Source organism: Labeo rohita, chromosome 7 (assembly GCF_022985175.1).
Source record: "Labeo rohita strain BAU-BD-2019 chromosome 7, IGBB_LRoh.1.0, whole genome shotgun sequence".
Classification (NCBI taxonomy): Eukaryota; Metazoa; Chordata; class Actinopteri; order Cypriniformes; family Cyprinidae; genus Labeo; species Labeo rohita.
Genome location: NC_066875.1, coordinates 23386827 through 23411036, shown reverse-complemented (window position 1 = coordinate 23411036; position 24210 = coordinate 23386827). Strand labels below are relative to the sequence as shown.

Sequence of the window (24210 nt, the reverse complement as noted above, 5' to 3'; positions counted from 1 at the left end):
AGATAAGAGGTGAGGTGAGCTAATCATAGACTAAAGACCCAGGTAAACAATGAATTCACCTTTTCTGTTTCATATAGCATTATAGTTTTGTCTTGTTTGTAGTGTGATCAACGTTTGTGTAAGCAGTAGATGTGTTAGGAAAGTAACGCATAACATTTTAATTACATTTTGCTAAAATGAACGAAATTAACGAAATGACTCGAAAAAAGATTCGTTCACTTTGCTGACCGAGACTCAATGGTCCGAGTCAGTAAAATGATCGGAACTTCCCATCACTACTACGAATCACGTCTAAGTTCATCGTCTGTGTCCTCCGGCTAAAAAAAAAGGTAGAGTATGGCGAAAAACTCCATCTTTTTTTGTCCTACAATATTTTCCCGAAAATAATGACAGATCGTTTCGCTAGATAAGCCCCTTCCTCCTCGGCTGGGATTGTTTAGAGCCCTTTGAAGCTGCATTTAAACTACATTTTGGAAGTTCAAAATCCCATTACATGAAGAAAAATCCTGAAATGCTTTCCTCAAAAATCATAATTACTTTACGACTGAAGACAGAAAGACATGAACATTTTGGATAACAAGGGGGTGAGTACATTATATGTGAATTGTTGTTCTGGAAGTGGACTTCTCCTTTAACAGATAATGAGATAACAGGAATTTAACAGCTGCTTAAAAAACATTTTTTTTAGCATTATTGAAATACTATTATAGTTTTGTATTACTTTGATTATGTTTGTATTTTAGAATGTCTATTTTAATTTTAATTTGATTAAAGTTTTAGTAATTTAGTTGTGTGTTTTTGTCATTTTACTAGTTTTTTTTATGTCTTTATAGTTTTTATTAATTTCTGTTATCAAGGTAAACTTCATTAAAATGAAAAATGTTGCCTTGGCAACAAACTGAAATGAAATGAGGCTAACCTTTTCATTGTATTTCAGTTAACATTTATTTTATTTCAAGTAACCTTTTTATGGTTTTAGTTTCAGTTAACTATAATAACCCTGATGCCAACAGTCCTCAAAAAGCATAATAACCTGACTGATTGAGAGTTAAATAAAAACCTTCATCCTGCTTAAAACTCACATCCTGTGAAGCTCTTTGCTGTGAAAACACTATAACAGTTTGAAGTGACATTTTCCAAAATGACAAGAGAAAAGAGATCAGAGGAAACAGATTAAAGAGTAAAGAGAAGGGCTCTTGTTTGGTCAGATAAGTTAGCTTTGAATATAAAGGCCAAGCTCCTGAGCCGCAGCTCAGTTGAACACTTTCAATCTTAGGTCATTTCATTTTGCTTATCAATCATTTATGCTATGTGAGATTTCACTGCCGGTGCCATCCCTGCTATCAGTGGGATGCTTCTGGAAAGGGGAAATTTGTATTGTTAATATTTAATAGGATCCTGCAGGAGCTAATATTCAATTTGGAGCCATGTGTTGCGTATGTATTGCTGTTAGAAACTCAAGGCTACTTTCAGATTCTGAACTGCATAGGAATTGAGGATATTATGCATGAATTATCCCAGAAATCACAGCCAGTGTTTGGTTGTACTGGAGTGCATGCATGTAATGCCACCTCTAAACAAAACACAAATGAGCTGCACACAGCAATATGGTACTACTCACCGAAGTCTACGAATGCAGATTGACCCACTTCCTGCACATTCACTGGTGCCTTTCCAGACACGTTTTGGCTGAAGTTCCCATCCTAATGAACAAAGATTTAACAGGATTAAAACACACTTTCATTTCATTTAAAAAGTACATTTCCTTTCATGCAGAGCTTACAACTGTACTAAAAAATCCTGTCCTTGAGCAGCAGGAAAAACGCCTTTAAATTTCTAAAGTGTCAGCGGAGCTGTCAGAACACAGCTAATAATTTGTGCATCAGCCGCCGTGGGCATGAATGAGAGGAAGCCCGTACTGCCACGGGTTAGGGATCGTTGCTGGATGTCTGTACTTCCTGATGGACATTACGAGACAATGCAGCAAGACAAAACAAATGTGTGGTCTGACAGTCTGACCAGCTGAATTTAAAAGGGGAAGTTTCAATCTGATTGACAGGGCATGAGGCAGCGGGGCAGAGAGAGCAGAAGGTAACTGACAGCAGACGTGCGGTGTTGGTGTGGACTGAAGGTGATTGGCAGGTAGGCAGCAGGGGTCACCGGATGATGGCTAACAGGGGTCAGAGGGCAGGGTAAGGCTACTGTGCACATTGATTAGCCCATGTAAGCCAGAGCGCAGCATGGCACCGGTGATCAAAGCACATCTTGGAAACCTACTAAGACAGGAGCTTCAGAAAAGCCTGGGAGACTCATCCTACATGCTGAACACAGGCCTCCACACAAAAACTGCTATACAGCACACTGACTGTCCACCACAATAACTTCAAGTAGACAGCAGAGAGACACATACATTTCACAAGGACCAGATCAAAGCCACATTGCTATTGAATGATGAGTCATTTGTTACGTCAGATGCTTACATGGGTATTACAGGGTACAGAGAAGACGGGTAGAAGTTCATGTCAGAACGAATGAGAATGAAACGAAACAGAAGGACGTCAACAGAACAAAGAGAAGGTGAAGAACTATGCTTCTTTAGATATCACAATCATGAAGCTGCAACCTCATGCTAAAAACCTTTTCACACACTTTTTTCACACCAATCTACACTTCATACAACAGATTTGTGTTAATAAGATCTTTATTGGACAAAGATATTAGAAAGGAAAAACAGAAATATTAATAATGCATAAGTATTCATACCCTTAACTCAGCCCCTTCAGCAGTGTTTACAGCCTCAAGTCTTTGTGGGTATGATGCAACTAGCTTTGCACATCTGCATTTGGAAATCCTCTCAATCTATGTCAGGTTGGACAGCTCTGTCATTTTCAGGTTTCTCCTGAGACATTTGTCTGGGTTTAAGTCTGAGCTCTGGGCATTTACAAAGTTGCTCATAAGCCACTCTTCCATTGTTCTAACTATGTGCTTCGTGTTACTGTCCTGTTGGAAGGTGAACCTTCTGCCCAAGTTCTGAGCACTCTGAACCAGGTTTTCATTAAGGATATTCCAATATCTTTCGTCTTGAGTCTATACTGCCATAAAGCCCAGATTGGTGGAGTGTTGTGACGTTTGTCCTTTAAAGTTTCTCCCATCCCCATGGAGCTCAACCAGAGTGATCATCAGATTCTTGGTCACCACTCTAACCAAGGCCCTTCTCCAATTGCTCAGTTAGACTAGCTTTAGGAAAAGTCTTGGTTGTTCCCAACTTCTAATAAGGGTTATGGAGGCCACATGCTCTGGAGAACCTTCAATGCAGAAGTTTTTTGTGGTCTTCCTGAGATCCATCTCAACACAGTCCTGCAGACCATTCTTTTGACTTCATGGCTTGGTTTTTGTTCTGATATGCTTTTTCAGCTGTCAGACCTCATTTAAACAGATGTGTGCCTTTCCAAGTCATGTTCAATCAACTGTTGAACAAAAGTTTCTCTACTTTGGAGCAAAGTCTCACAGCAAAACCGAAATGTTCTTGAGCTAAATTTCAAGTTTCATAGGAAAAGAGTATGAAAACTTAAAGGTTAAGTTCACTTCCATTATGAAAATTTCCTGATTATTTACTCATTGCCATGTGATCCGAGATGTTTGTGTCTTTCTGTCTTGAGTCGTAAAGAAATTAAAGTTTTTGAGTAAAACATTCCAAGATTTTTCCCCATGTAGTTGACCAACAGGTTGAAGATCCAAAACGCAGTTTCAATGCAGCTTCAAAGGACTCTACATGATCCCAGCCAAAGAATAAGGGTCTTATCTAGCAAAATGATTGGTCATTTTCTAAAAAAAAAAAAAAAAATGTATATTTTAATCCTAAATAATCCTCTTGCACTAGTTTGGCTTCACGTATTACGTAGTCATGTTGGAAAGTTCAGGCATGATGTAGGCAGAACTACCAATCCAGTGCTTACAAAGCAAATGTGCAAAGAAAGTCAAAAAAAAAAAAAAAAAAAAAAACAAAACAATGATGTTGGATGATTTTGAAGTTGTAAGTGAACATGACATGGAGCTTTTCGCTCTAGGACGTGCAACAACACAGATGAAGAACTAACTGCGTGATCTTTCCAACATGAAAAACATTATGTAATGTGTGAAGACGTGTATGCGCATAGTAGGGCTAGTGCAAGATGAGCATTTGTGGTTAAAAAGCACATACATTTTTTTTGAAATTTCAAAAGATAAGACACTTATTCCTCTGTTGGGATCATGTAGAATACTTTGAAGCTGCATTGAAACTGCAGTTTGGACCGTCAACCCATTAGCCACCATTAAAGTCCACCATATGGAGAAAAATTCTGGAATGTTTTCCTCAAAAACATTTTCCTCAAAAAATTTCTTTGTGACTGAAAACAGAAAGACATGAACATCTTGGATCACATCTTGGAGTAAATTATCAGGACATTTTTATTCTGGAAGAAAACTAGTCCTTTAAGCAATGCTTTTTAACACATTTCCAAAGTTTTCACAAATCATTTTTTTGCTTTGTCATGATGGTATATAAAGTGTGGACTGAAATAAAGTAATTTAAATTAGTTTAACTAAACGATCAAATGTTTCACTAGAAGGCTGGCCTCAAACCACTCAGGTTCCCCGTCATTCTCTGAGTTCCAGGATGTTTTCTCCAACACTTCACAAGATCACTTCCCCCTCCACTCCACTCTCACCAACCTGTAACTGACCATAAATCGCTTCATTACCTCCAGTACCATCTGAGGCTCAGTCAGCACAAAACACCTCGGTCTAATCACTTCAACCCGGCCAGATGCAGCATTTCTGTCAGCTTTCAAAGTCTTTCAAAACCAAGATAGCAGGGTGGTAATTGGTCTCATTATATGTGATGAGACACACTGCTTCAGATCACAATGTGAGAGGGGAATAGGAGAAAAATATAAAGATATCTTAAAAGAGTCTCGCTTCTAAAATATTATTTCTAAATAATAAAATTCTAGGGTTTGTAAAGAAACAAACTGGGTCACATGAAACATTGAGGCCAGCTATGGCACATTTATTCAATCTTATAATATATACAATATTCAACTGCGTTTAAAAAATATTCACAAATATGCATTAAAAAACAGACTTTTGGCACCATAATGGAGTATGTGTGTTATTTGTCTTTTTGTAGTGGTTGTCCCACTTGATAAACGAAGTTCTGGTTTATGCGGCAGCTCTTGGCCTAAGGGATTTGTTCGTAATTCTCACGAAGCACAAAACCTCAAGTGCCTTCTTCCTTCTGTGTGGACAGTGTTTATCTATCTCCATTGAAAACTCCCTTGAGCCTTCGCTCTGAAACTGCGGGCACACATCTGGCAGTCATGTATAATATCGATTGGTGTATGATTGCGGGAGGCAGTTCAACTGTAATGTGATTGTGGCTTATGTAAAAGATAATGGTGACTTGACTTGCTCACCCTAATCTTCTCAGAGTAGAATGAGGCCGTGTTGAGTCACAGGGTCTGTCTCATTGGATTGATTGAACACTGATGTTAATAGGAAGGGGCTGTAACTGTGGTATGTTGGCCTCAGGGGGTTGTGTGTGTATTGCTGGAGAATGGCTAGATAGAATCAATGTTCTTAAGGGGGGAGTGTCTTGAGACAACACATTTATTGAGGTTTCACAATTAAAATCTAAAAAAAAAGATTTAGAAGAAATTGACTGACATGAAAATAAGTATGTATTTCGAAGAACTTTTTTAATTACTGGTTCTATTTTTGCTCAGACTTCTGACATATCGAATTTCTGTCATTTAAAATGAAAATTGTCTCCTTTGTTTTTTTTTCTTCCCATCTAGACAATGAAAGTCAGTGGGGTCAAATGCTGTTTTGGATCACACCAAATTTCTATCTTCTAAGGCTGAATTTATTTACATATTGTAAATTTCCTATAGACAGGAAATGCTTTACAAGTCATTCCGATCTCCCCAGCTACAGGCAGTTAAAAATGTCCAGGCAGCACTATTGCAATTGTAAAAGCTATAAAAGAGGATGTGCCATAATATTCTCTGAGGGCTGTTGGACTGAGGCGTTTTGCTAATGCTTACTAAATGCTGAACCTCGCAGTTTGCTGATCATTAGCAAACAGAAAGCATTCTGTTATAATAGGCACTACGCATTTTAAGAGATTTATGGAGTGAATAGCATTAATTAATTGTTGTTTTTCAACAAAAAAGCTCTTGCTGCTGTGTCATAACCATGTGAAATCCCTGTCTAACAAGTACAGCAGAAAGAAAACTTCAGAGTAAATAAATAGAGAAGGACAGAATACATCAGCCTCCCTCTGGTCTCATTACATGCGTGTATTTGAAATGTATTGTATGCGGGAACGCACAGGCATATAGCAGGGCTGCATAATAATAGTTAAGGTGATTATCGCGAACAATTATTTTGCTCAAAATTATAACCTTGATTATTAATCATGATTTTTATTTTTTACATTTAATCAGGATTATTCCACATTTAAGTAAACACAAATCAAGAGTGTCAACTCATGCAGGGTTTATTTTACCTCCTCTAGTTTGCTGATTTATGATTATATACAGCAACACATTCTATACTTTATGAAAACTGGTAAAACCTTAAAGGAGAAGTTCACTTACAGAACAAAAATTTACAGGTAATTTACTCACCCACTTGTCATCCAAGATGTTCATGTCTTTTTTTCTTTAGTAATAAAGAAATGTTTTTTGAGGAAAAAAATTCTGGAATGTTCTCCATTTAGTGGATGTCTATGGTGCCAGCGAGTTTGAACTTCCAAAATGCAGTTTAAATTTAGTGTCAAAGGGCTCCCAAGGAAGAAGGGTCTTATCTAGTGAAACGATCAGTTATTTTCCAAAAAAAAATGTACAATTTATATATTTTTTAACCTCAAATGCTCATCTTGTCTAGCTCTGCATGAACTTTGTGGATTCCGGTTCATGACATTTATGGTATGTTGAAAACTCCCATCTAATTTTCTCCTCCAACTTCAAAATCGTCCTACATCGCTGTTTTACCTTATTTTTGTAAAGGGTGTTTGACCCTCCTTGTGCGTTTACTTTGTAAACACAGGGTCTGTACTTCTACAGTGATTTAGGACGATTTTGAAGTTCAAGGAAAAAATAAGATGGGAGTTTTTCGACATACCCTAACTGTACTGACCCGGAATGCAGTTCACGCAGAGCTAGACAACATGAGCATTTGAGGTTAAAAGTATATAAATTGTACTTTTTTTTTTTTTTTTAGAAAATAACAGATCATTTCGCTAGATAAGACCCTTCTTCCTCGGGAGCCCTTTGAAGCTAAATTTAAACTGCATTTTGGATGTTCAAACTCGCAGGCACTATATAAGTCCACTATATGGGGAAAAATCCAAAAATGTTTGCCTCAAAAAATAATTTCATTACGACTGAAGAAAGAAAGACATGAACATCTTGGAGGTCAAGGGGGTGAGTAAATTATCTGTAATGTTTTGTTTTAGAAGTGAATTTCTCCTTTAAGAAGTTTCTTTCAAAAGCATAAACAGTGAAATTCCTAATATTAATTCCAATAATTATGTTAACATTTTTCTATTAAAACATCAAAAAAAGACTTTGTGGTTGCTAAATAAATTCACCTGTGTAACAATATAATCACAGAAACTGAGGATCACGTCTGGATTTATTACAGTTCATTACTGAGAATGTTTCCTCGCAGCAAATAGCACAAACAACTTTTTGAAGGAACTCAAACTGGCTGTACTGCACATTAATTTGATGAAAATATCACTGTGGAAATCGCAAAATTTCAACCTACATGTTCAGATATTTCACTTTTTTAGGTTGCCGGGTTGGCAAGAAAATGTATCCATTTAAGAGAAAAGCTCTGAATGGGGGATTTAAACTGTTGACAGCAAACCCAAGCTTAAAAGTTTGTGGAAGCTTGTTAATGAAAAACAAAAAAAAAAAAAATTCACAGATAATTACAGTTAATTAATTGAAATAAGAATAAATTGGGATCAGTTTTAAAGGGTTAGTTCACCCAAAAATGAAAGCTCTGCCATTAATTATTCACTCTCATATCATTCCAAACCCGTAAGACCTTGTTGACTATGCAGGGTCAGAAAGCTTTTGGATTTCATCAAAGATAAATTAATTTGTGTTACAAAAATGAACAAAGGTCTTACGGGTTTGAAACGACATGAGGGTGAGTAAATAATGACAGAATTTTCATTTTGCGTGAAGATATATTTATAGTTATATCTTAAAGGAGAGGTCCACTTCCAGAACAAAAATTTACAGATAATGTACTCATCCCCTTGTCATCCAAGATGTTCATGTCTTTCTTGCTTCAGTCATAAAGAAATTTTGTTTTTTGAGGAAAACATTTCAGCATTTTTTCTCCATATAATGGACTGATATGGTGCCCCGTGTTTGAACTTCCAAAATGCAGTTAAATGCGGCTTCAAACGATCCCAAATGCGGTTGTAAACGATCCCAGCCAAGGAAGAAGGGTCTTATCTAATGTAACGATCAGTTATTTCCATTAAAAAATACAATTTAAATACTTTTTAAATCTCAAACGCTCGTTTTGTCTTGCTCTGCCTGAACTCTGTGTATTCTGGCTCAAGACAGTTAGGGTATGTCGAAAATGATTTCAAAATCATCCTACATCGCTGCAGAAGTACCGACCCAGTCTTTGCAAAGTGAACATGCAAAGAAGATCAAACACCCTCAACAAAAAAAAAGGTAAAAACGATACAGGACGATTTTTAATTTAAGGGAGAACATAAGATGGGAGTTTTTCGACATACCCTAACTGTCATGAACCGGAAAAAAACAGAGTTTAGGCAGAGTAATACAAGACACGCATTTGACATTAAAAAGTATATAAATTGTATTATTTTTATGAAAATAACTGATTGTTTCGCTAGATAAGACCTTTCTTCCTCAGCTGGGATCAACTGCATTTGGGATCGTTTGAAGCCGGATTTAAACTGCATTTTGGAAGTTCAAACTCGGGGCACCATAGAAGTCCATTACATGGAGAAAAATCCTGAAATGTTTTCCTCAAAAAAACATAATTTCTTTACGACTGAAGAAAGAAAAACAAGAACATCTTGGATGACAAGGGGGTGAGCACATTATCTGTAAATTTTTGTTCTGGAAATGAACTTTTCCTTTAAAATGATCACGTATTACATGTTTGCAGACACTTTTATCCAAAGTGACATACATTGCCCTGGAAATCAAACCTACGCTGCTGTTTGCTAGCACTACGTTTTAGAGTTTGAGCTACCGGAAATCTATAAGATGTATGCTGGGCTAAAATATCATTTGCTGACAGAAGTACAATGTTACTGTATACTTTATATTCATCCACAGACGTCTGAAGCCCCTGGTAGTACATACAAATTGTAAAGCAAGCACATAAAGATTGAATCTGAGTCTGACTGAAGCTTTAGATTGTAAATAGAGGCTGCGGGTTGATTGTGTGGCTCCTGTGTGACTGACACGATGCGTGTTTAAGTGCCGCAGTGCTCTGATTGAGCTTTGGTGCGGCAGCCATGATTGGGATCACCAGCGAGTGACACGCGAGCAAGCGCAACTTGAACGTGTGAGGACGCATTAATGTTACAAGGGCAGCCATAATTACACGGTCATGGTGTTTTCACCAAACAGTGGGCTAACTCTATCACCTGAGCTCAGGGAAAACAAATAAGCTAAAGAATCAGAGGGCTAATTTTTTCTAGCTTGTTTGTTTGGTCGGGCGGCTCCGTCTAGCTGATAAAATGACTGATGGCGTCTTGTATTACAATAATGACTTTGCATGCAGTCTACAGCTGAAGCTTTTCAATTTAAACAAACACTGGAGCTGCTGTGTGCGCGTGCGTGTATAATCAGGGCTGGGAATAAGTGTTTAAGGAGAGCGAGAGGAAAGTAATTAAAACGGAGTGTGCTACAGGAAGCACAGGGCACTGGCCTGTGACCAAAGACTGTTAACTCAAACCTCACAGTAAATAGTGGTGGGATTACTGCGGTTTTACTGGGAGACATTTCCCTGAGAGGTGTGTGTGTACACGGAAGTATGATTCTGAGGGGCGGTGCGTGTTTGTTTGTGTTTGTAAGAGTCAGTAATCAAAGACTAGTCGCCAATCAGCTGTGTTTTTCCATTCGGATCCTTTAAGCCTCTTTCAAGGAATATGAACTAAGCAGAATCTAAAATGGCTGCTGCCTCAGATGTGATTAGCAATTGCCCATCGCTCCCCCTCTTTAATCATCCACCCACTTATCTCCTCCTTTCTTTATTTCCACCCTGCCTGTCTGTCTTCACAGCACGTCATTTTATCCATCCCTGCACTTCTGTCACCAACCTCTTGCTCTCAGAATGAAATGATGAGGCGCCCTGCGGGAGGAAGGAGAGGCGATCTAACCCGACTCCCTCCCTCTGTATCTCTGAAGCACCATCAGTGGCGGAGACTCATGCGACGCTGGAAGAGAACAGAGGGCAGTGGAAACCCTCTGGAAAAGCTGTGGTGCTTCAAGACGACGCACCACTGACCTTTTACAGTCGGCTTGGGTCACTGCGGCACATAGCAATTCTCTCTCTCTCTCTCTTGCTCGCTCGCATTGTTCAACTATTTATCATCAGCTATTTCTGTAGTTTCCCACCTGCTCAGAGATGCTCCTTTATGAAAGTCTGTCTCAACTTCCTTTACTTTTTCACCTTTGATTTTTCTAGGTTTCCTCCACTTTAAAGTCTTTCCATCCATCTTGCTGCCTGTCAACACGCTGTCTTTTTCCAGCTCTCCTTGCTTATCCTGTTTTCTAACTCTGACCTCTGGCTTTTTGTTCTTCAGGCTCTTTTGCTTTAAAACCAACTCTGATTGTATAGTGGAGCTGTGACCTAGAAGTTACAAGTAGGAGGACCACACATTCGTGAGGGTACATATTTTTTCCATTCTCGTTCCATTTTATACATTAATGATTAAATGTTTGGAATCAGTAAGGTGAAATTAATATTAATAAAATTTATATGAAAGGGACAGTTAACCAAAAAATGAAAATTCTCCTTTATGTCGTTCCACACCCGTAAGACCTTTGTTCATGTTTGGAACACAAATTTAAATATTTTTGATGAAATTTGAGAGCTTTCTGATCCTGCAGAATGACACTACCTTAAAAGTTTCAGTTGCGTTGCTGTCTGTGCAGGGTCAGAAAGCTCTTGGATTTCATCAAATATATCTTACTTTGTGTTCCGGAGATTTGGAATGTTGGAAACAACATGAAGATGAGTAATTAATGACAGAATTTTCATTTTTGGGTGAGCCATCTCTTTAACATTAAAGATTAATTATGTTTTGGAAAGAAATTAATACTTTTATTCAGCAAGAATGCATTAAAGTTCATCAAAAGTGATGTTACAGAGTTATAAAAGATTATATTTTAAAAAATTATGTTCTCTTGATTTTTCTATATATTAAAAAAAATCATTAAAAAAGTAGGCCCAACAAAAATATTAAGCAGCACAACTGTTTTTAATGTAAATCCAGTGTTGTATAAACTAACCCTGCAATGCAGTTCAACCAAGCACTAAATGTGTTAAAGCATGAAATTTGCATTGCCTTCCTTCTGATCCCAACATTAGGAAAGAGTGGATGAACTTTACAGTTGAGGTCAAAAGTCTACATACACCTTGCAGAATGAGCAAAATGTTAATAATTTAACCAAAATAAAGCCGGGCTCACACTACAGGATTTTTAAAATCCTAACCGATTATGAAATCTGATTGCAGCACACACATAAGGAGAATCTTTGCAGATTACCTTCCTCAAATCTTAAACATGCACACACTACAAGATTTGAAAATCGTGGTGCAACACACACTACAAGATTAAGATTATCATGCCATAGGGAGCCGTCATTTCAGCAACTAATGTTTACATATGTTAGTTAGCGTGACAATGTCACCCCAGAGCTTCTCTTACTCCTTGCGGTTGAGGTATGTGTTCGACATATTATACAGACAGCGTTACTACAAAAACTCAAGAAGCAGTTTCCTCCATCTCCACTATCCAACAGACCCGTACAGCAGCTGTTTTGTGGTCACGCATTGACTGTTGTGAAAGTACTGACGTAATCATAGCCGTGACCATCCCGATTTAAAATCCTAAATACCAAACATGTTTGATATTAATGGGGGTGGCCCTGATTTGTGTGCGAGCAGATCGGGAGGTAAAAGATTCAATCTGTGAACACCTCACACTACCAGATAATATGAGCCGAACATCGGGACCGGTCGAGGTCCTCAACAAGATTTTTGCTCCGATTCTCTGGAGGGGAAAATTGGGGCAAAATCGGGCTGAATATCCTGTAGTGTGAACACGTCTTACGAGGGATCATACAAAATGCATGATATTTTTTTATTTATTACTGACCTGAATAAGACATTTCACATAAAAGATGTTTACATATATTCCACAAGGGAAAATAATAGTTGAATTAAAAAAAGACCCTTTTCAAAAGTTTACATACAGTTGATTCTTAATAATGTGTTGTTACCTGAATGATCCACAGATGCGTTTTTTGTTTAGTGACAGTTGTTCATGTGTCCCTTGTTTGTTTGCTGTTTTTCAGAAATATCTTTCAGGTCCCACAAATTCCTTGGTTTTTCAGCATTTTTGTGTATTTGAACCCTTTTCAACAATGACTGTATGAATTTAAGACCCATATTTTCACACTGAGGACAACTGAGGGACTTATATGCAACTATTACAGAAGGTCCAAATGCTCACTGATGCTCCAGAAGGAAATATGATGTATGATCCCTCTTATTTTGGTAAAATAATTAACATTTTGCCGATTCTGCAAAAGTGTATGTAAACTTTTGACCACAACTGTCTTTTTCAGGGATGCACCAATACCACTTTTTCCAGTACTCGCCCGATACCAATACTTTTATTTTTGGTAGTTGTCGATACCAATATTTTTAAATTTACCAACACATTTTTTAAATATTGGGTACAGAAGCCAAAAGAATGTGTGTTATGTTATTTGGATAACTTCATTTATTGTGTTTACTTCATTTCACTGTGACAATGCTGTGCTGAATATATTGGATCTGACGGTAATGTCGCACCACACAAGTGCGAGTAAACAACCAGTAAAAACTAATAACACTAGCTCATCTTGGTAACTGCATTTGACATTTTTTCTTCATGGAAGCTTTGCGTTTGGTTGGCTAATAAAATATTAAAACTCAAATCAATATTTTGTGTACCATTATTTAATTATGTCATCCTTGTATCATGGAGCCACTCTCTCATTTCATACAAACATATCTACAGCCATTTTGCAATGATTGTAATAGATTGTAAGATAACTAACAAACAGGTAAGATTTTTAAAACAGTTTCATCTTACATCAATGCCTTTTATCGCTATAATTATTCATGCGGTGAAATGCCGTCTAGTTTGAACACACCACTTGCTAGCACCTGCTTTCTTCACAGAAGCTTTGCGTTCAAATATTTCAACTCAAATCAGTATTTCATGTCTAATTATTTACTTCTGTGGCAAGTAGTCTTGTAATAAGCGGGATAATGCACATCCAGTCGGTTGTTATTGAAAATTTTCGCTAACTTCATAAGTGGACCTTAGAGAACAGTACAACTCAGAAAAAAAAGATGAAAATGCTTGTGTTAATTTTCTATTGATCTATTGATTCTATTAATCAAATGATGGAAATGTCTAGACATGCTGTATAGTCAATCACAATTTTAGTATTTTAAAGAGCCAGTTCCGGTGTCAGGATCGCTGTGATGGAGTGACATTGTTGTAGGGTATCAGAGCGAATCAGACAATGGAAGATTCGATCAGAACATTTGGTTGAAACCAAAGAGCCAAATTCCACAAACAGGCCCAGGACCACGTCATAAATCTGTCCAGGATACCCTGGCGCCAGCCAGCCTGAAGTAAGCCTAACCAACCAACTTTCACAGCTTTGAACAACTTGCAACATTAAAACAAAAGAATACAATTATTGATAATCCCAACTCAGAAAGGAGATTGTCAATATTGGGGCAAGAAACCCAAGATTAATGGTCAAAGATGCAGCACATCAGGACCATTGCATGAAGAAACTTTGTTGGGTGGTGCTCCCCCACCCCAAGACAAGAACAAGACTGAAACTCTGAAGACTGGAACTTCTTTTGTTCCTCAGAACATGCCCCTAGTTCACAGAATGGCAGAGAGACTGTCCCTTTTACCTAAATATGCACCAAAATTATGCTTAAAAGGACTTATGAATGAACATCAGACCATTGCATAACTCCCTACTATGTATGTTACCCACACATTTGTCAGTTATGTTCTAATCACTCATTGTGTATGTCCTTTTTAATAACTATTGAATAGCTTAAGGGTTTATATTCATGTTTGGTATGTATGAGTTTGAAAATTCATGCTTTGAATGTTTCCACCGATCAATTCATTGTCAAATGCGTTGTATTCATGTTATAGGAATCATGGCCAAATTATACTCTGCAAGAGCGGGAAAATTCTGACCATGTGACTGATAAGATAACATGCTGATTTATGTTTTGGGAGGAGAAACATAGCAATATCCCGAGTTAAGACAACATCTAATTGGTCAAGACACCATTTTGGGATGTGTCCAAAGCGGAGTTTAAAACCACAGGACACCATAAAATTTTGCTTTTAGCTATTGGTTTAACCATTGCTTTTAGTCAGGCTTTTAGCTATTTCCATCGCTCCTAGCCATGCTCTTAGCCATCATTTTTGCCACTGCTTTTTGTGTTCTTTGAACGTTTCCTGGCTTGCACGCCAGCCACTCCTCTAAACGAAAACATGAGGAGATCGTCACATTTCTTTCTTTTACTTTAATCCTTTTCTTTCCGTTGAGAGTTTCGTGTTCTAAGTTAAGTTTTGCCGCTAAGCCGTGTCTCAGACTTCGTGCCCGCCTCAAAACTTCAACCAGCGTACACGACTCTATCCTCCAGCCGACGCCCAAGACATCACTTCCAACGACCACGAACTTTCAACCAATCAGCAACCTTGGGGAACCTCTTTCTGCAACGACGTCAAAGGAAACCCCTTAACACAAAGGCAACGCAAGTACAACCTCCAGATTCTAGCTGAACTGGTGCATTTTATATAAAGTTTAATAACCTCATTGAGAAACTCAACGCGAGGGTTAATTAAATGATTGATGGTTGTTCAGGTCTAAGCAATTGCATATACTTATGCTATAAACTTGGGATTTCACATTTTCACTCTTCTAAACTCATTCTTTCCTCATCTCTCTCTCTTTCTGCAACTTGTATGAATGTGTGAATGTGCGTCTGTGTGTTAGATTAGTTTATGTGTCTTAGGTTTTTCCAATAAATTCCTATTCATATTGAAAAGAGAAGTATCTTGTGTTTTGTGCTTATAGATTAATGTCTTAAACTGCCGACCTTGTTACCGTGCTAATAGTGTTTTCACTATATTTTGGATACTAGTATCCAGTACCGAATTGATGTTATACGGCTCGCTCAATGAATCACTGGCCGATTCATTGATCCGCTGTAAAACGGAGATTCTGTTCAATCTTAAATGATTCCCTTTGAGCTAAATTGACTTCTGTAGATCCCCTACATTGTACAGTCTCAGTAAAGTGAGAGCCAAACTGAGCATAAGTGAGCCGATCTGCAAGATTTGCAATCGTCATGCAAACTGCTCATTTGTTTTACATCATTACTTAATTTGTATAATTCTTTAGTGAGATTTGCTTATACAACATTGACAGCTCATGCACATAAATGACTGCAAGCAGTGGGAATTGGCTCCTCAATGTTAATACACTAGTGTTAAAGATTAAAGGGCAGGAAGTAATGCTCTAATCTACCTTATTGATCCAGGTCTCAAATCCGTCTGCGGTGGTGAGGAACAAATCTGTGAAAAAAAGAAAGAGAGATAAAGAGAGTGGATCATTAGTTATTTCACAAAATGACCAGACCTCCTTGCTTTGCCAGTGCGATTCTGATTTAAATAAGCTAGTTCTGCATTGAGTGTGAAAGCAATCATCAGCAGGTGGAAGTATAGATTCCTGTCACAGAAAGAGAAATGGACTAGCAACATCTTGCTGGCAGCAGCGGCTCCTCGTTCAGTCCTGCCACACAGTATTGCACAGTAAGAGACTTTGCTGAATCTTGATCAAACAAAAGGGGAAGTGAGGAAGGAAGCAGCAAGATTATCACAACACACCTCAGATGGAAGGATACCGACAAAAGCACAGTTGAACCACGGAGATCGAATACACGTGTGAAACTGTAACCCATGAGCTCAGTGTATTGACATATTAAACACAAGCCCAGCTGTGAAACTGAACCTGAGCTCAATATAAACCGTGTGCCACCTCCAGTTAGTGTCTTCAAAAAGCAGACAATTTCAGATGTTCAATACATCGATGTTGTTCCCTACATCACCATTACGACTTACGTGATTTCATCTGTTGTGTGTCCTTCTCTCAATAACAAGAACACACCACATGTATTATCAAGCATGATTCTCCTGACAGAGTCCGATACGAAGTTATTACACTGATTGGCACAGACGAGTGGTGTAATTTTCTCTTGCTGTCAATGTTCTTCTTTCCTTTTGTGTGATGATGGCTTCATTTTAGAGGCCTGGACGTTGTTATGGAGATGGAGCAAGAGGCATGTAACAGCCCTGTGTTATTTCTGCCAGACTTACACTGCTTTCAAATGTAGCAGTCAACGCTTCTGTGTGTGAGGGTGAGAAAATGCAAGAGGAAGAGACCGTTTTCCATGATACAACATCTTCTTTACTCTTTTAAAACAAACAAGATCAAACTTTTATGTAAATATACTGTAAAACTGGTCTTTCCACACTGGAATAACAGTTGGGAAGCACAATACTATCACAGTCAATTAGGGCTGTCACAATTCCTCAATTCAATCAGAGTACTCTATTATACAAAAAAATTAAAAAAAATTGCAGTTTGTCCGTGTCGAGTAACCGGTAAAATACCAGGGGTGGCACATTTCACGGACGAGAATCCATGAAATGCATTATTAGACCGCTTTCTAAAGCTGCATGATATATAAACCCATTTAAAACCTTTTTGACCCTGCATAGACAGCAACCCAACTGACAGATTCAAAGCCCAGAAAAATAGTTAAGTCCTTACTACCTTTCTGGGTCTTGAATGTGGTAATTACATTGTTGTCTACACAGGGTCAGAAAGTTCTCAGATGTCATAAAAAATATTTGTGTTCTGAAGATGAATGAAGGTCTTACAGGTTTGGAACAACATGAGGATGAATAATAAATGACAGAATTTTCATTTTTGGGTGAACTATTTCTTTAATGTTTGATTTGCAGAAAAGGTTTTTGCCCACTGTAATGAATAACACCAGTATGCTGCAAAGGAGCAGAATGTGGCCCCTTTAAAGGAGAAGTTCACTTCCAAAATAAACATTTCCTGATGATTTACTCACCCCATGTCATCTGAGATGTTCACGTCTTTCTTTCTTCAGTCAAATAAAGAAATGAAAAATTTTTTGAGGAAAACAACACGATTTTTCTCCATATAGTGGACTTCAATGGGGACCAACAGGTTGAAGGTCTAAACTGTAGTTTCAATGCAGCTTCAGAGTGCTCTACATGATCCCAGCCGAGGAATAAGGGTCTTATCTAGCGAAACGATCAATCATTTTCTAAAAAACATTTAAATGTATATACTTTTTAACCACAAATGCTCATTTTGCACGCATGGTTCATTCTTAAGGGCAGTAATAATGTAGTGTAGGACGAAAAACTCATCTCATTTTCTCCTCCATCTTCAAAATCGTCTGATAATTTTACCTTTTTTATAAAGGCAGTTTGACTTTCTTTGTGTGAGGTCGAACTAGTGCTAGTGCAAAAACTTTAATTTCTTTGCGACTGAAAAAAGGCACAAACATCTTGGATGACATGGGGGTGAGTAAATTATCAGGACATTTTTATTCTGGAAGTGACCTAATCCTTTAAAGGGATTGCTCAAAAATGAAAACTGTCCTCGTTTGTTGACCCTCACATCATTCAAAACCTGTATGACTTTTCTTCTACAAAACACAAAAGAGCATATTTTGAGAAATGTCTCAATATGTTTTTTGTTCATATAAATGGAAGTCAGTGGTTGGTTACAAACATTTTTCAAAATATATTTTTTTGTGTTCTGTTTGGAGATTTGGAGCGACACAAAGGTAACAGAGTTTTAATTTTAAGGTGACCTATCCCTTTAAGAGGGGGAAAAAAAGGGGTGAACCTGTGGGTAAGTTTTAAAGCCAGTGTCATGAGGTGGGCTGGGACAGATGTTTGAAGCGATTAGGGCATCTGTGCTGGTGCTGACCTTTGAGGAGAAATAAAGAGCAGATACTGAACTCAAGAGCTTATGCTTTGGCTGTAAACCTTTGTCCTCTGCCTCTCATTTTGTCCTTTTCCTTGTCCTCTTGAAAAAAACCTTTTCCTCTCCCTATCTCACTCCTCCAGGTCTCACGCATTCCATCTCTTATCCCTCTTCTCTCTCTCTCTTTCTCTTTCTTGGTGAAGTAGTGTTCCCTGTGGGAGTGGAGAGCTCGCTGGCAGTGGCTGATGAGGTGCGGAATAAACAGCTTCATTAATCAGACTTAGAGCAGTGCCACTGGTACAGTCGGCTGATTACACTCCGGTCTGAAGCCTCACATGCACACACACACATGCACACACGCTTGTACATTGTCATACACCAGCACCTTTAGACAGACAACGAGCTCACTTTAAAGAATTTCTGCTGATGTGTAAAAATAGCAACTTTCATTCTAAGTGACTATTACAAAGGCTAGAGCTTCTAACACATTCAGCAGTTTGACAAGTGAAATGTTAACATGACCCTGAAAAAAGGTCCTCCTCCAAAATGGCATTTGACAATCTGGTTTTGGTCCCAAATTAAACAGCAACTACAGCAAATCTTACATCGGACGAGTTTATTTAGACACACCCATTGTTTTTCCTTTCAATCATTTAGCATTCACTCAAATCTATTTAATATAAGTTATTTTAGTGAGATAAAGAATTGTATCTTACTAATTAAACAGTCAACAGTGGGTAAACTTAAGAGGTGTGTCAGCTAAAAAGTAACCAGATTTTTATAAAAGCAATTTTAGGAATAACAATGTAAATTCTATTACTTCTAAAGGTACAAACTTAAAACGTTTATTTCTTTATTAATAATGACAGTGCTAGACATATTGAATGCATCTGCAAAGGCTGAGACAGACACTCTCAATAAACCTTTCAGAAACTACTTTGCTTTCACTTAAGCTTTTAAAATGTCAAATCAAGTTTTTAAAGGTTTTCACGTTTTTTTTTTTTTTTTAATCAAACACGTGTATGTTTTTCAAGGCTAGTTTCAACCAATTTTTATTGCTTTCTTGCAGAAAAGTTAACAAGTAAGATGGCCTTTATGTGGCATGGCCATGGACCCAACTCGGTTTTCACCGTCTGATATGTTTTTCAAGAACTGCAAAAGCTCTCTAAACTAGACAGCTCCGATCTGACTGATTGGCTGCTTTGCCAGTCCACCTGGAAACAAAATGTTGTTTACAAGGCAGCAAGCTGCTACAAAAGACAGCTCCAAGGAAGATGTAGTTGCTGCTTTTGATAGAGTTTGGAAGGTTTATAGCATCAAATCTTTGAAAAATATTCAAGAGTTTTGCTCAAGGCAATCCGAGTAGCAAGTAAACAAGATATTTTCAAATTTAAAACACTGAGTTTGATTTTCAAAAGTATGACCATGAAATAATTGTTACAACAGTATGTATTTGTGAACTTGTAGATTAAATTAAATTAAACATCCACTGGCAGTTTTCAAGAGTTCATTTAGCTTCCTTGAAAAAACATTAATGATGAAGCAGCCACGGGTGGGTAGGAAAGCTCTGGAAACCACAAGGAGCACCTTGGTCATTTGAAACAAACGCTCGATTAGCTGTTGAACATGCGTGTTGTGGGTATGTGAGAATCAGCAGAATCAACCGTCCTTTCAGACACAAATGTCCAATTTAATTGTCTAATCAGAAGCACTGGAGAACATAACAGGGAGTAACAGGGAGTGACAGGGAGTAATGTGACTTTCAGACAATTAATCAAATTAATTTGATTATACATGTTGCAGTAATGTACTAAATATGCCTTGATTAGCGCTCTGATTCATTTCATGCTCTCGTTTCCTTCGGTAACAGCACGCAGGCCGCTCTGTTGCTATGCGATCTCACTTTCCCACCATGCTGTGGGAACTTGTATGGCATATTATTTGTTGTTGTTTTTCTTTTTACATCACCCAGTTGGCACAGTACCTCCATTAAGGCATTAATATTTGAAAGAGCTGTTAGAATTAAATAATTGAGGAGCACCTTTAGATTATGTGTCGTGAAGGGAGGATGGTGAGACAGAGGGGAGGAAAATTCACACATTGGCTGTTTATGAAAGCTGAAAAATGCTGCCTTCAGGAGGTACGTTGTCTACTGATATACCTTCATCTGATCGACTGTTGAAGGCAACATAGATGTATGCTTGCTGCCTATGATATCCTCTTATCCGGTGCATTCGATTCAGTGACAGGTGAGGTAAAACATAAAAAGGTGTCTGAAAGTTGGCATCTGACTGATTTTGTGTGTAATTGTGTTTTTGAATGACTTGTTTAACTGTTCTTTTCATTTTTAGCAAAAATTACGAATAAATATTCGCTTAGTTATTATCAAACCTCTATTTTACTGTAGATCATTACACTACCTCAAACCTTTCTGAAATTAATTTTGGGAAGTACCTATATGCATACTCTGCCTGTGAAGTCATTAAATGTGTTTAACTTGCCGCGGTGCTGCACGTGCATGGGGGTTAGAAATTTTGTCCAACATGAGAGAGTGCAGACGCAAAGACGAGCGTTTGAGATTAAAAAGTATTTAAATTGTATTTTTTTAAGGAAAATACCCGATCGTTCCGCTAGGATCGTTTACAACCGCATTTGGGATCGTTTGAGGCCGCATTTAAACTGCATTTCGGAAGTTCAAAATCAGGGCACCATATCAGTCCATTATATGGAGAAAAATGCAGAAATGTTTTCCTCAAAAAATGTAATTTCTTTACGACTGAAGAAAGAAAGACATGAACATCTTGGATGACAAGGGGGTGAGTAAATTATTTGCAAATCTTTGTTTTGGAAGTGGACTTCTCCTTTAAACAGTACGTATTTTGTGTCTCACAAAAAAGTTCCCCAAGGTACGTTTTTGTCATGAGACCAGCTTGAAAATGTCTGTGTTTTTGACAAATACTGCGTCTAATCCAATTAATTTGTGATGAAGTCCAACTTGGCAAACTGTTTTTAAATCACCAGACTGCAGGAGGCAAATCTAAAAAATTGGTTACATCCAGCTGCAGTTGAATTCCGAATACACCTACTGCTTCAGCTTCCTGATGCAGCTATTATATGTGAAGTGCTTTGTATGTCAACAGAGCATTACGAACCATAGACCGATTTTCAAAGTGCTATTGAAAGAAAACATTAATAAACAAAAATAACATGATACTGAAGCTAAAGAGCATTTAATCACTGAAATCCATGCAATAAATATAAAAACATATACAAAAACAATCTAGCTGATGTTCAATTTAACCACTGACCACCACAAAAAAAGCCACTTTTGAGCACAAACCACAATTGCCTCAAAAATCACTTTGCATAAAGAAGCCATGTTATTGTTCAGAATATATAAAGCTTGTCTTACAAGCTACAAAACAATGTGGTGTTAAAATCGCTGTGCCTCTATTTTCCGGCACACACAAAGCCAGTGTCGTGTCGCTGGAAGGGAAATGAGACAGATCTCATTTATCTTCCAGCATCACACGTGGAACAGCATAGCAAGTGGAGTAACGACAATAGCATCCCTAAAAGTGATTACGTAAGATTTCAAACATTCATAAAATGCACCCAAAAATGAACAAAGGCAGCACGACAATTACAAGAGGACCTGCTGTTTTGAACATATATAAACTAGCTAACGTGCACTGGGAATCCGAGATACCGTGAGTCACAGCAGGGCTTGTGCAGTTGGAGGGGGGATTTTTTTTTTTTTAGAGGAGGAACAGTTTTCCATTATATCTAATGACAGCATTTAAACGAGTACACAGTATGAAGCACAGCAGTGGCCTGCTCTCTTTCAGCTGAGAAATGTTGGAGAATCACTCTACTTTCTAACTGCCTTTCCTGAGGCATTATGGGTAACAGCAGAAACGCACGCAGAGACGGGCTCGCCGGGAAGAAGAGACAGGCGAGGAGAGATGTGAGAGCATCTGTCTCCAAAACTCCTTCAACTGCTGCTGCCCTCTTTTCCGGCACCCTCTTATTTAGAGCAAAGGGAAGGAAGAAGAGAGAGCAAAGCGAACGTGTTCAGCGGCAGACGTGTGACAACAAGAGGAGAGCGAAAAGAAAGGAGGAAATGAGCGATAGAGAGAGCGAGAAAGAGAGATCAATAAAATCTACTCCGTTCCTCTGAGACAGTCTTCGCACAACATTATATTGTTTTGTAAGTTATGAAACTGATAAGCACACCAAAAAGCAAATCCAGCACCACAACATGCAGAAGACGGAGGTCACAAACAACTGCCTTTCTCCTTTTATTAGGACAGATGTAATGAAGCAGATTTCTACCATGATATTGTACGCAGGTAGAGGCTTTTGAAGACAGACGCTCTACATTACCATTTGTTACTTTCAGAAAAATTATTCTGAGACATGACACATTATGAAGGAGAACATTTTTCAGGATGGCAAATTCGACGTAAATTCTTACTATTAACTAGCTGCTTATTAGCAAGTCTACTGTCAACATATTGGCTGTTTATGAGTACTTATACTCTGCATAACCATATTCTACATCCCTAATCCCTCTAAAAACCCAAAAAACTACCTTACAAACTATTAATAAGCAGCAAATTAGGAGTTTGAGGCAAAAGTTGTTAATGGTTTGTTAATAGCGAGATTTGGACCTGGGTTCCTACACATTTTCCATTTCAGAATTCCATACTTTTCCACACTCAAATTTCCAAACCTCTCAGTAGATTTTCAGACCATCTTTAAGATAAATGGTTCATAGAGCATTATTTTCAGCTTTATATTTGGTATACAGTACAGTCATAGGCACACAAGAAAATTTTTGTGCCCTCGAGAAACTATTCACATGCGCATGGAAATTTTTTGCATAACCATAACCCTAAAGCATTACAATTTGTAGTTTTATATAACCTACTTCCTTTGTGCATCACTGCCATTGTATTATGAATAAAACATGATGCACATGAATTAACAGATCTACTTGCTCAAAATTTGGCTTTTCTTATAGTAGCACCTCTAATATCAAGGCCTAATGTCCAATTAAACACATCCTCTGTGGTGGCAGAGAAACCATGATAGGAAATGGGCTGATGGCATAAAATTTGCCAAGTTCAAGGGTTTATAAAAAAGAAAGGTACTGTAAAAAAGTGTTTAAAATTTGGCTTTCGTTAAGGCTTTATGCCATATTTCAAAGCCTTAGTTTTTTTTTGACACATTCTCTTTGAAACCATAATGGGCTGATGGTGCAATAGGTGGATCAGTGTGCATTGTCCTATGTGCTAAGTTTAATGGTTTCTCATAAAAGTCTGTCTGTGTGTGTGTGTGTGTGTGTGCTTTTGGTTTATATATCCTGGTGGGGACTTAAACCTGAATACACACATACTAATGGGGACTCGTGTCACGATGGGGACCTAAATTGAGGTCCCCATGGTTACAAAAGCTTATAAATCATACAGAATGAGATTTTTTGATAAAGTAAAAATGCAGAAAGTTTTCTGTAAGGGTTAGGTTTAGGGGTAGGGGTAGGGTAAGGGGATAGAAAATACAGTGCGGACAGTATACAAACCATTGCGCCTATGAAGAGTCCCCACAAAGATAATAAACCAGTGTGTGTGTGTGTATATATATATATATATATATATATATATATATATATATATATATATATATATGTGCACATGAGAATCCACATATGCTACTAAGAATATTTTGAGAAGAAACCAAAAATGCTTACAATCTGCATTTTGCATAATGAAAAATGCACCATGAATTTATTCAGTTG

The 24210-nt window shown here is 37.8% G+C and overlaps 1 protein-coding gene across 1 annotated transcript in view; it reads right to left on the bottom strand.

Annotated features, from left to right (window-relative positions):
- Positions 1 to 24210, bottom strand: part of itfg1 (integrin alpha FG-GAP repeat containing 1) — a 167234-nt gene that overhangs the window by 118221 nt on the left and 24803 nt on the right. The window contains exons 7-8 of the mRNA XM_051114140.1: positions 15906 to 15952; positions 1622 to 1703 (exon numbers count right to left, since the gene is read on the bottom strand). Of these exons, the coding sequence (XP_050970097.1) occupies positions 1622 to 1703; positions 15906 to 15952 (129 nt within the window). The remainder of the gene's footprint in view (positions 1 to 1621; positions 1704 to 15905; positions 15953 to 24210) is intronic.